Here is a 12,027-nt window from a genome sequence, read left to right as displayed (position 1 = left end):
CATGTGTGAGGAATAATGAGAAAAAGATAGAAGAGAGAAGGATAAGCCAAGTGGCTAAATGGTCCGATAGGAAACATAACAACAAAAAAGAAAGAATTCTTGCCAAATGAGCCATTCCTCAAGTATGCGTTTAGTTTTACTTGCGTAACAATGTTACTACGTCATGACAATATCGAAGTATTGCATGAACCATGGTACTGCTGCAGACAGGACATCCACCAGCATTAGAGTTTAGTTATTTTTATGTGTCAAAATTCGATCATGCATACTGTAGTAAAGTCCAGCCCGTCTCTCTGCTGGTTCGTCTGTTTCCACATGGTCTGTCTCTCGTATGGAGCAGCCTGGGTCACTGTCCTATTGGTTCCCGGGCGTTTGCGCATGTGCCCTGTCACTCCCACGCAACTGCTCTCTCCATCTGCTGTCTGTCACATAACACCAGTCCAGCTCCAATCAGGATTTATTTGCAGTGATTGTGTCGGTCAACTTGATACATTATTATTACAATTCAAAAAGGAATCACTAATGATGACAAAAAAACATGGTGTTTATCAGCCATTCATCCGTCTTTTTTATCCGTCACTGGGTCGTGGGACAAACCTCTCTGAGCAAGGACACTCTGACTTCCCTCACACCAGGCATTTCCTAGAATCCTGAGACATCCCCAGGCCAGGTGAGCGCATTGTGCCCAAAGACTTCCCTGGAGCCACCCTCTGATGGGACATGCCTGGAACACCTTTGTCCAGGAGGCATCCAAAACAGATGCACACCTCAGCTGACTCTTGATGTGAAGGAACAGCGGCTCTACTACGAGCTCCTCCCCGGTGTTATGGTTTGTTCCGCGGAGTCCAGTTATGTCTGATAATGGACAACTTTGAGTGCATTATCCCGCTTGTACCATGGTCCCACAAACTGAAACTGTTCATTGGGGCCTTTTTGCTTATTTTCGGTCCTGGGCAGGAGTTATTTCACTTTTTAATCTGTTGAAGCTAGTTCCAGCTCAATTGTTTATCGTTACTATGGAAAGTTGCAGTGGAGTGATCTATAACGTGATTCACCTATTATTTAACTATTGCTGGACTAGGTGTACATTATCACTTTTTACCGGACACCATCCAGCCAATCAGAATTGAGTACTCACCCAGACCATGGTATAATACCTCTGATAGAGCAACCACCTTCACCTCATTCGGGCGTCTATCCGGGACAGGAACTAAGGATTGGCCCATGTCGAAACTTCTGCCAAAACAAAGGCCACGTTTGTCGCCAAACTCTTTTATCAGAAGGGAATGTCGGATGAAATATTTATGAATTAAACTATCGAGGGTCATGTACTCTTTCTGTCGTACAAGAGCTTCCCCTTCCCGGCCATCATCTGTGCTTGGTCTTTATTGGGCCGGACAAAGCAGCTGGAAAGGACAGGTGATTCAGTCATCGAAGTCCTTATCATTGTTGGTAGTTTTAGTGTAGTAAATAAATAGTACTGACAAAGCTTCTTGGATGAGAGGTAAAAAGTCCACTTAAATTACCAAGCATAGAAGCCTTCTTAACCCTTCTCTATAATATAATAAGTAGACCTTGAGAAACATTCGTCAAATGCCCGGGTGACGCTGCCTTGAAGGAGCGAAGCCTTAAGGGAACTGCATACAAAGTGCTACTATACAGATGTAGTATTCCCTGTTTAATATTGCACATCCCTCTCTTATGTTATTCTAGCCATTGACACCTAGATGACCCTTCAATAGACTCAACACCATATAACCAGCAAAGACCTGTAGGCACATCACAGAACAGCGCTGAGCAAATATTATCTCTCGGCTTCTCCTCAAGGCCGCTCCACCATCCGGGCTGAATAATACAAAGAGTGTCCACACATGTTGGGTCTATACTCTGCGCCTGCATTGATTGGAACAGCTTTAGGCAAAGACTTTCCATAAATTGATTCCGGTCTGCAAACTTTGCGTCGATGTTTGTTTTGCGGTTTTGAGGTTAGCCATCACTGACCCCCCCCCCCCCCCCCCAACTGGGTCCCAAACAAGGCTCTGAGATCGACTGCAAAGCACAGATTTAACTACTTTCCCCTTTCTTTATTTCTCCTACGCCGCATTAGTTCAGCTTCGGCTATGCCTTATGAATCCCATATCCTCTCCGTGATGGAAAGACATTACGCTCGCAGTGGGGAGTTCAAATTCATACCATTTGTGTTTTCCCCAAGTGCGCAGTGTTGTATATCCCGGCGCTCTAAGGTGCTGCTATGGGCAAACAATAGCCTTCATATAACTGCGCTCCTAATCACCCGTACACGTTTGAGCTGTTTATCTTTTAAATATTTCATGCTACAAGTAAAAGCATTCAGAGCGGATGTCGGGAGGGGCGTGTGTTTCCGTCGGCCCCGCTGTATTTATGTCTCGCAAAATGCATTTCACTTTGCAAAAGAGCCACTCCGGGCCATTATACCGTTATGCTGCCGAATTACCGCACTCCGTCTCTGTCTGCGAGGCTTAAGCGCCACCGCTGTTTGTCTGGTTAAATAAGCAATAAGTCAATGTCAATCCCCCTATTTCCTTATTTTAATAAACAGTAAAGCATGCAGCAGCGGCAGCAGTGTGTTTCCCGGCACAGTCAGGGCTGTTAGTTCTTATGCACCAGAGTGAGTCGAACACAAAGACGGTGAATAACGCCGACTGACTGAGCCCGCAGCTAGCTCCAGGTGTCTTGCTCATTTATGGATGAAGTCGACCTCAAAGAATATAGCGCTTATATGAGAGAAGTGGTTTAATGTTTGACAATGATATCACACACGCAGTTTTGTCTCAGTTGACAAGACGCTGCTACACAAAGACTTCTGCTCACTACTGTCTTTCTCTCGTGATTTGCCTAATGATGTTTTATTCTTTTTTGGGGGGTATAGATACAGACGGCATCTCTGGAATCGGCCATATATGGTCATGTTTGAAAACACTTAAGGGCGAAAACAATTTTCTCTAATTATTCAAAAACTACTTTAACAAATGGTGAATTATGAATATAGTGTTCTACTAAATAAAGATACAAAGACATGAAGAGGAGCAAAGTGGTTCAACAGCCCATAATGTTAGCATCGTGCTAATGCTAGCTACGACTGCCGTTTTTCCGCTTCTACCGAACAATCTGCTGTGAGTAAACATCCACCCGATTTAGACTTGACTGTATTTGTATGTGATAAATATCTTTATATTTCATCGTAACCAAAAGATTATATTTTCCCCTGTTGGCGAGGCCACGCCCCCTTCTATGACGCGATGCCGTTTGTATACCGTATGTGCCCCTCTGTTCGACAACAATGCTTATTAATTGGAGGAACCAAGTTTAAATTTTTTATTTTTGTTTTTAAAGAACCATTGATGTTCTGAATCGCTTTTAGAGGCCTGATCCCAGAGTTTTCTGTGCGGTGCACTTAGTTAAACGCACACAGAGGACAGTAGTTTGGCGAATAGAAGAGAGCAAAGCTGTTGTATTTTTCTCAAACGGGAGCTGAATCCTCATGGCTCTCATGGGCATGGCAAGTTACTTTAAGTAACTACACCTCAGTTCTCTGAATGTGCATGGTCTAAAACAATTACCATCAGGCTAAGTCTCAGTGGTAAGAGAAATAATCAGTCAGGCGCAGGTTTCAGTTAGTTTTAAATCAGCAGTTCTCAAACTGTGAGTCAGGGACCAGAGGTGAGAGAATGTAATCATTTTATAAAGCGGGGAGAATAGTGTGGTCCACACCACGTGGACAGTGGCAAATGCATCTCGTGCAAGCAATGCACGAGATGCTTAAAAGAGCATCAAGGATCGTCTCTGCACAATAATTCAAAATGATAAACTGTTAAATGTGCCCAAAAGCAGTTTTATTATTAATTATGAGTCCACTTTAAAACAATCTACTAATAAAAAGGCTGTACAGTTACTAGACAGAAACACACTGACTGTAGCTTTAAGAAGCCAATCCAGAACATATCCAGTCTTTTTGTCGGTACAGTGCCGAGGACAGAGCTTTGATTTGACATTATCAAAGGACCTGGAGTGAAATGCGTCTGACACGTTTCATATCAGAGAGATCCTCTGCCATCCCTTTGACCAGCTTCTAATGCGCTTTTATTGGCAACATCTCAGCGGCTTCTGCCAGACACCGGCTTCAGCCTCAAAGTCGTTTTCATCTAATGCTCCAAAATGGAAAAATATAGCAATAAAACTCAGATGCACAAAAGGTGAAGGAGAGGTAAAAGTAATGCGTTTTGGAAAATAAATTGCTGGTTTCTATTAATACGAGACATAATCTTTTTATTTTTGCCATTGAATCAACACACAATCCCCATATCAGTGTTTACTTTAAAACTTAAGTGTCACCATTTCAATAAGAACACTTTATTGTATTCATTATATGCTGAAAAGACGCCTCCTTGTGTCGGTTTGCTTGAAAGGATCCTGTGTGGACACGAATGCTTCGAAATCTAATGTGCGTATGATAAATATACATATATATATATACATAAATTATAATACTTTTCAGGTCAGTGTACTCTTCTATCTGCTAGATGTACAGTTTTCCCTTTGTAGGCGAAGGTTCTAAATCATCTGTACTGGGTTGTTTTAGTGTCGAGGACTTCTCGCCCAGATATAGGAGACCTCGGCAGCCGATGATTGCACATGTCCCTATTATAAAAGAAAAAAAAAAGATTAGACAATAATTAAAAAAATAGACTTTTCCCATATTCAAACTGTGTCTAAAAGGACTGGTGTAGCAAAACATGAAATCTATGAAAAATAGTTGCCCTTTGGGTCAAGAAAATTCAGATACATGCTGCCGGTAGCATAACTGACCATATAAATTGATATGAATTACTACTTTAAATGAGTGTTTTTTGTCTTTAAAGCTAAGTAACATCATGCCCCTTGAGGCCTTAAGCGCCACTGTAGGTGTCGTAGCAAGTTGCGTTTTTTTTACTCATTAATTGTCCGTGAGAGTAAATACTACGCTGACAGAAAAGACAAAGGTAGAGAGGGATATTGTACATCCAATTACACATTGGAGATAATTTTTGTCACTGAAACGGCTGTAAATACCTTTTTAGTGGCGCTAGCCCGCATTTAGCTTTTCCCGTTAGCCTGTTAGCTTCTTCTTCGTGATTCCATTAGTGTGTAATGGTGACTCCGACCCGTAGGCAGAAAAGCTGCAATTGTGGTTTCCTGACCAGAGCCACCGGTGAGAGATGAAAGACCCCCCAATCATCCCATTAACACTTGTATTACCCCCACAGGGACTACGGAAAGGATGTATTAAGGTAAACAAGTTACTTAGTACTGCTGTTCTCGCCTCTCACCTCAAAAGGCTTTGTCAGCACTCGGATGTATATACTCAGCCTTCTGAGAAAACATCACTAGTGCTGACGAAGCCAAGGTCAGGGGAAAAACTTCCTCAACCCGGTTTAACGAACCTTTGACTTCTAACTGCTTATATCATACAGTAATTTAAGTAAACAAAATATGTAGTTTCTTCTGTCTCGTCCATGCTGTGGTAGTTAATAAGGAATACCAGACATTTCACATAGGTTTTAGTTTTGTGTCACCACTAAAATATACATCAACCAGTTACTCGAGTAGTATTTTCCTTTATACTTTGCTCCACTCATGGTTAAATGTACATTGCACTAAACATATTAGTGAGAACAGCTTGGAAACATTAAAGCTACTTACACCAACTGCCCTACATTATGGAGAAAATGAACCACTTATTTTCCCAAATCGCAGACACAAGTAATGGCAACAATTACAAGCCATTTCCAAATTAATCGCCATCCAAATATTCTCCATTACTTTTCTGTCAGCTCCATTAAAACAGTGAAAACCTGTCCGTGTGCCCAGTGTTGACATGCCATTTCTCATTCCCCCTCTCTCAGAAACATTACGGTACATAGGGTTCGGCGGCGTGGACTCATTTCACAGACAAAGACGAAATGAGAAGTCCTCTGCGCATTTCCAAAGTTGATGGACACAAATTATGCAGCACTCCAAACTCCCTTTGTGAGCTTTAATTGGAATTATAATGGAGCCCGTTCCCGTTTCGAGAAGCAAAGGCATTTTCTTAGAGTGGCACTTTATACTTATTCAAATGGATATTACTAAAACCACCTTAATGCATTTCTTCCAGCACCAAATATGTATTATTGGAACAGGTAATGCGCCGTCTTTTACCTTGAAAATACAAGCGTAGACAAAGAGGGAGGTATGTCAAGTTTCTCAGTCAGAAATAATCGAAAAGCATCACGTTGTGTGGTTAGAAATGCCAACAAACAAACACAATTGAACAGCATGCTAAAATATTCACTTCACTGGCATTTAGTTGGGCAGTATAGAGTCAATAAGGGCAGCCATTGTCTACCAATCATATTTGAATTTAACTTTGCATTATGTGGTAAGCGCTAAAAAGATAGCAATTAGGCTTATGCAAATGACTCAATGGTTTTGTTATAGGATTTGAAAAGGTCAGACTACACCGCCTATTGCAATTACAGATAATGGTAAATAGTGTCAATTTGTACAGGGCTTTTCGCACGACTCAAAGTGCTTTTTTATTAAGGGACAGATACTATAGAGGCAAGTGCCCAATGACATAATGACAGTATGGATTGCAGGGAGCGTCAAAGCGCTGACCTTCGGGTCTGTGGGTGAAAGTTTTGCAACAGCTGCCCGGTAATAACTATGTATTTGTTCTTTCGGGCAGTCGGAAGGTTGGCGACCGATGAGCTTTCTCAGCGGTGAGGTTAACACATAGACTGTATATATAAATGGACAGCTTCTACTAACTCCTCCCCGTTTACCATAATGACTACCGTCGTGGGGGAAGTCATGGCGGATTTACAGACTCCCCCTCCCCAGCTCTGATGAAGCATGTTCCTAAAAAGGACATAAGGGCGGGATCTTCACTGTAGACTCGGCCCTTGCGTGACGTGTAGCTCGCGCTGCTCCAATGCCAACAGTCCGACCCTCATTAAGTACGAGATTTCTAAAATTCTTCTTACGAAAACCAGCCTGGTTTCTTAAATTGTGACTAACCCAGCGTTATCTCAGGAGGAATATCTAGCCTAGTCTAGGGATGAAAAATTTGAAACCAGGCGCTAAAGTTGTTTTTAAGGTGTCTAAACTCCAATGCTTTTCAATGGGGCACTAGCGGCGATATGGAGGTACTACAGCAATGGCGGAGCAATGGCGGAGCAATGGTGGAACAATGGCGGAGCAATGGCGGAGCAATGGCGGAGCAATGGCGGAACAATGGCGGGCATAAAGCAGAGCAGCCAGTGGCCATTGGGTTAACACTATGTTTTGACACTGCTTGGTTACAATTTTGGTTCAATTTAATGGATCTTACTGTGTTGAAATGGTTTAGTCATATCTTATCGCAATATTCAGGAAAGAGATGATTGAAAGAGTTGCATTTGTGCATCGATTATCGGATATATCGCAATAGTTTGCGGGATGATGCGATTCTTTTTATTCCGATATCGATACTTTCGATGACGTCGTGCATATTAATGAGTGACGGCATGCATGTTTATGAGGCAACAGTGCTCCACTGCTTTCACAGTCAATAGAGACCAATAATGATCAAGAGTTCAGTCAGAAGTTCAGAACAGTAGAGGGCAGCACTACAGTTTTAAGCACTTGAACCAAACACTGTCACACAAATATATTACTTTTAATAGTTTATATCATTATGAATACGATTATTCTGAGGTTGATTAATTCCTTTTGAAATAGGACTGTGGTTTCTTGATTATTTGAACGTAAACACTGACAGATCAATGACCCATTTTCAGTGAGTAAGTCAGGGATCATTTATACACACAGAAAAAGAGGTATAAAGAAATGTAAATGATGAATAATGTGTAGTATGTTAAAATAAAAGTTAAAAGTAGCATGTTTTTATTTTAATGATGTATCGTAGATTATTTTTGTGCAATATATCAATTTTCGGCGTATCTTGAGATTATCGCTATCGTAAGCCATGTATCGCTTATCGAATCATGAGGTACCCAGAGGTTCCCACCCCTACTGTGCATGATGAATAGCCATTATCTATAGCCATAAGGTTATATAACAATATGTTTTGGCTTGCATATCAGTATGACACACAACAGAAGTTATATATCCCTCTTCATGTGGAGCATAATAGGACCTGAATGGTCGGACAACCTCAATCTCGTAAATTCATGTCTCCGGGTCCCGCACTGATGGTAAAGAAATACATCCGTTTATCCTCTCAGACACCAGTTGGCCAGTTGGGCAAAATTCTTTATAACTATATGTGCAAGCTTCTAAAAAAACCTGGCCCAGTTGCAACAAAAGGCAGCATTGTTCAGAGGCTCTTAACATGCAGCTCACTCACTTGAGCTGAAGAGATCATGAAATATTTGAACATTGACACGATGAATGTGCGGAGAAACCTTGATGTTTGATACAAAACTTTATCTCTATACACTTCAACATTATTAAAATACCAATGTAGTGCCGTCGGGTAAAAGCTATTATTTTATGTTATTAATATTTTATAACTTCTCATTTAGTATATCATTACAACCAACCTTCAAAAACTCCGTCCTCACACAACTCCATACTGATTGTAACATACAAAATAGTGGGGCTCCACGATATGAAAAATGAAAAGTCCAACCGTCCACCCATCCAATTTCTACTGCTTTATCCAGGGCCGGGTCATGGAGGCATCCCATTTCCACCAAACTGGTTCCGGGCTGGTTCCAGTTTCAGAACCGGTCTTTTCGTTCTCCACTGAAAAAATAAAACCTGGACCAAGAAACGAGCACCAGTGATGTCAGTGGCTGGGGTGTGGCTTTCTCATCTGACAAAAAAACAATGTTAGTTGGTTAGTGCTTATAACGTCCTGAAGAAGCCAAAACAAGATGGAGCAGTTAGAAATAAGAAACCAAAAATGTTAACGGCTGCTGTGACAGGAGCATAAACGTATTTTTGTGTATTTTATAATCAGAAGTGGCTCTAGTAAGATGTTACTATCCATGTTTTATATGACAGTTGACTTCCCAAAGCGTTGCTATGGCAATAGGCACAGCTCTCATTTTGGTGGAAAACCGAGTCAGTGCAGAACCAACCCGGCACCAGCTCTGAACCAGCACCTTGGTGGAAAAGCCCTTTGAGAAGAAATGTCCAGAGTTCCTTGTCCACGCAGACCTCCTTCATCTTTTCTGGGCTGACCCTGAGGCGACACCAGGCCAGCTCAGAGATTAGTCCCTCCAGCGTGTCCTGGGTCTTTCCCGGGGGCCTCCTCCCAATGGGACATGCCTGGAACGCCTTGCGAGGGAAATGACCAGGAGGCATCCGAAACAGATGCCCGGGCCACCTCAGCTGGCTCCTCTTGATGTGAAGGAGCAGCGGCTCTACTCCGAGTTCCTCCTTGGTGACTGAGTGCCTTGTGAAGGAAACTCAATTTGGCCACCTGTATCCGCAATCCTTTCAGTCATTACCCAAATCTCATGACTATAGATGAGGGGAGGGATGAAAAGTTTTGTAATGTGTCATTTCCACTACTTCCAGCAGAGGGTGCTCCAGATTTCTTTGAAGTACTGACAAGCCCAATCTCTCCTTTACTGCCTTACTGTCTTTTCCTTTACATCATACTCATACTGTCAATGTTCAGGAAAGCAAGTGAATGTCTTGAAGCTGCACTTACTATCCACGCTCAAGCCTTTCTCTCTCATCCTTAGCAGTTTATAGACGATTTCCTCCCACTTCACCCACTAACTGCGAATGTTTGTTTTTGTCCTATTCCTTCCTAGATTTCTTACAAAGCTGTGAGCTCGTTTGACCCCGAGCTGGACCTCTCCAACCAGAGCGGCAAAGTGGCGAAGCAGGCCAACGAGACCACCCACACGTTCACCGGCCTGGACCCCGGCTGCACCTACTCCTTCACCCTGCGCGCCAGCACGGCCAAGGGCTACGGACCGCCAGTCATCACGCAGTTCACCACCAAGATCTCAGGTCAGGGGGTCAGCTGCAGCAACGCGAGCCGAGCAGCGAGAGGAATACATGAGGACTAATGCGCTAAGAGCGGTCTTATTTGTAGCCAGCGGGTACACGGATGAGGGATGTAGCGCGCTGGTGTTGGGGCGCTCAGGGTCGAGAGTGGTGTGATCAAACTTAGAAATCAGGGAATCTTAAAAGGCCCAGTACTCTCGTTTTCAGTATAAAAGCAGACATTTATGAAGAAGATGTTTTCTCGCGCTGTGCATTTAATTATTAAGCGTCTTTTTCAATCATGAACCAGCAGGCTAGCAGGTGTTTTTGTTTGCATGATAGTAAAGCTTCTTTTTTCTCACGGAAAGTTGCGAAACAATTTTGAAGGTTAGACTATCACAACCAAATTGAAATCAGTATTTGAATGTTAAAGTAAAGGTGCTTTTAGGATATTCAGGTAGCATTACGTCTTTTGCAAATAACAAAGTATCCTGTTTCATTGGGGTCTTATTATGTACATAACTAATGCTTCTGGAATGCATGTGAATCTTACATTAGTATAGATGGGATACAGGAGGAGGAGGTCAGCAGCTAACACCAGCTAACATCAGCAGAAACCTGGGAATGATTCTCAAATTAGCCTGAACCAGGCATTTTAGCCTCAGGGCACCGTGTGGGGGTCACTTTATTTTTCAGAAATATCTGTGAAGACAACATACTGCATTACACGCTACTGTGAGTATATAAATTGTATAGTCTATGTAAATGCAAATGCTCCTGGTCATGTTTAAAGGGACTTAATACAAGTTGGTCATTTTATACTCACTACTGCCACCTCAGGTTTTACGCGTACCTGCAGTTTCTATATCAAGCTTTGCATGACGGCACTTTGTACCCGAATTAACAACCTTTTGAGTGACAGATTTTAGAGACAGTTGTGGTGAACAGGTCTGAGCTCATTCTACACACCACACCTACTTCTTTCTGCGCGAAAGAAGGTGGGTCTTGCACGGTACACAAGTTGCTGATTGGTGGCTAAGGCTTAGGGGGGCGCTCAATGCTGTATATGGGTCTGAAATGTGCATGTAATTACATTCTTTGAACAATTTGAGTGAGAGCTAGAAACAAGTTGGGCCAAAATAAAAATAAAAGTGTCACTATTTGAACAGGAAAAATCAGGTACCTCAGCTTTAACGTGTAATGGTTGCCACATCTTTGCCAGTCTGCCACTTGGCCCCTGTGGCTACAGATACAGCTTATTTATTTTGTGGGGGGTCGTGGCCCGAAAGGTTTGGGAACCCCTGATATAGAGGTTTCAAATTCACACAAGCGCTCAATCAAAAAGTGCACAATCGAGAGAAATGTATTGTGTGTGATGTTAGTTCTAAACATTATGGTGAGTAAATTATGTAAATTATGAATGTAAAGCAGTGCCATTTATTAAAATAAACACAAGCTTTAATTGTGCTAACACCGGCTGCATAGAATACAAACAGAGTCATTATCGCTGGCTACTTTCTCTCCTGTTTTTCAAAGCTCCTCGTACAATTAAAAGTGTCAGTTGTGTGAACATTGCCTCAATACGCTCTGCATGTAAAACCCAGCGAGTGTCGAAACTGTTTTTTGATGTATCGCCTTCTCTTTTCAGTCTGTGGAGATTGGTATCTATAAATCATGACTCCAACAAAAGCCAGCATTTTTCCTGCCGTCTATACTCTTGTTAGTTCGGTGTATTTGATCTACTTTGAAGTTTTAGTTCTTGAAGCTGCTAGTGGCAGGGGCAATTGTTTCACTGTTATTGCAATATTTTTGAGTTGAGAGACATCACTCTGAAAGCCAGAAGGGCCTTATAAGATAAAAGTGTCGCGAAGCTGTTGCTCTAAAGAAAGTGGCTTATTCTTTCTTGTGTGCTTTTGTCCATAGCTCCGTCAATGCCGGCGTACGACCAGGAGACCTCCCTGAACCAAACTGACACTACGGTCACTGTGCTGCTGAAACCGGCGCAGAGCAGAGGTGCCC

At 42.4% G+C, this 12,027-nt stretch overlaps 1 protein-coding gene across 6 annotated transcripts in view; it reads left to right on the top strand.

Moving 5' to 3' along the window:
• The window catches only part of LOC306972937 (receptor-type tyrosine-protein phosphatase mu), a 373,633-nt gene that overhangs the window by 193,159 nt on the left and 168,447 nt on the right, over window positions 1–12,027 (top strand). For all 6 annotated transcript variants that reach the window (XM_079569665.1, XM_079569664.1, XM_079569663.1 and 3 more), the window contains exons 10-11: window positions 9,831–10,032; window positions 11,932–12,027. The exon at window positions 11,932–12,027 is cut by the window's right edge and continues 7 nt beyond it. In XM_079569665.1, the coding sequence (XP_079425791.1) occupies window positions 9,831–10,032; window positions 11,932–12,027 (298 nt within the window). The remainder of the gene's footprint in view (window positions 1–9,830; window positions 10,033–11,931) is intronic.

The sequence above is a fragment of the Gobius niger genome (assembly GCF_951799975.1).
Source record: "Gobius niger genome assembly, chromosome: 13".
Classification (NCBI taxonomy): Eukaryota; Metazoa; Chordata; class Actinopteri; order Gobiiformes; family Gobiidae; genus Gobius; species Gobius niger.
This window is presented reverse-complemented; position numbering and strand designations above follow the sequence as displayed.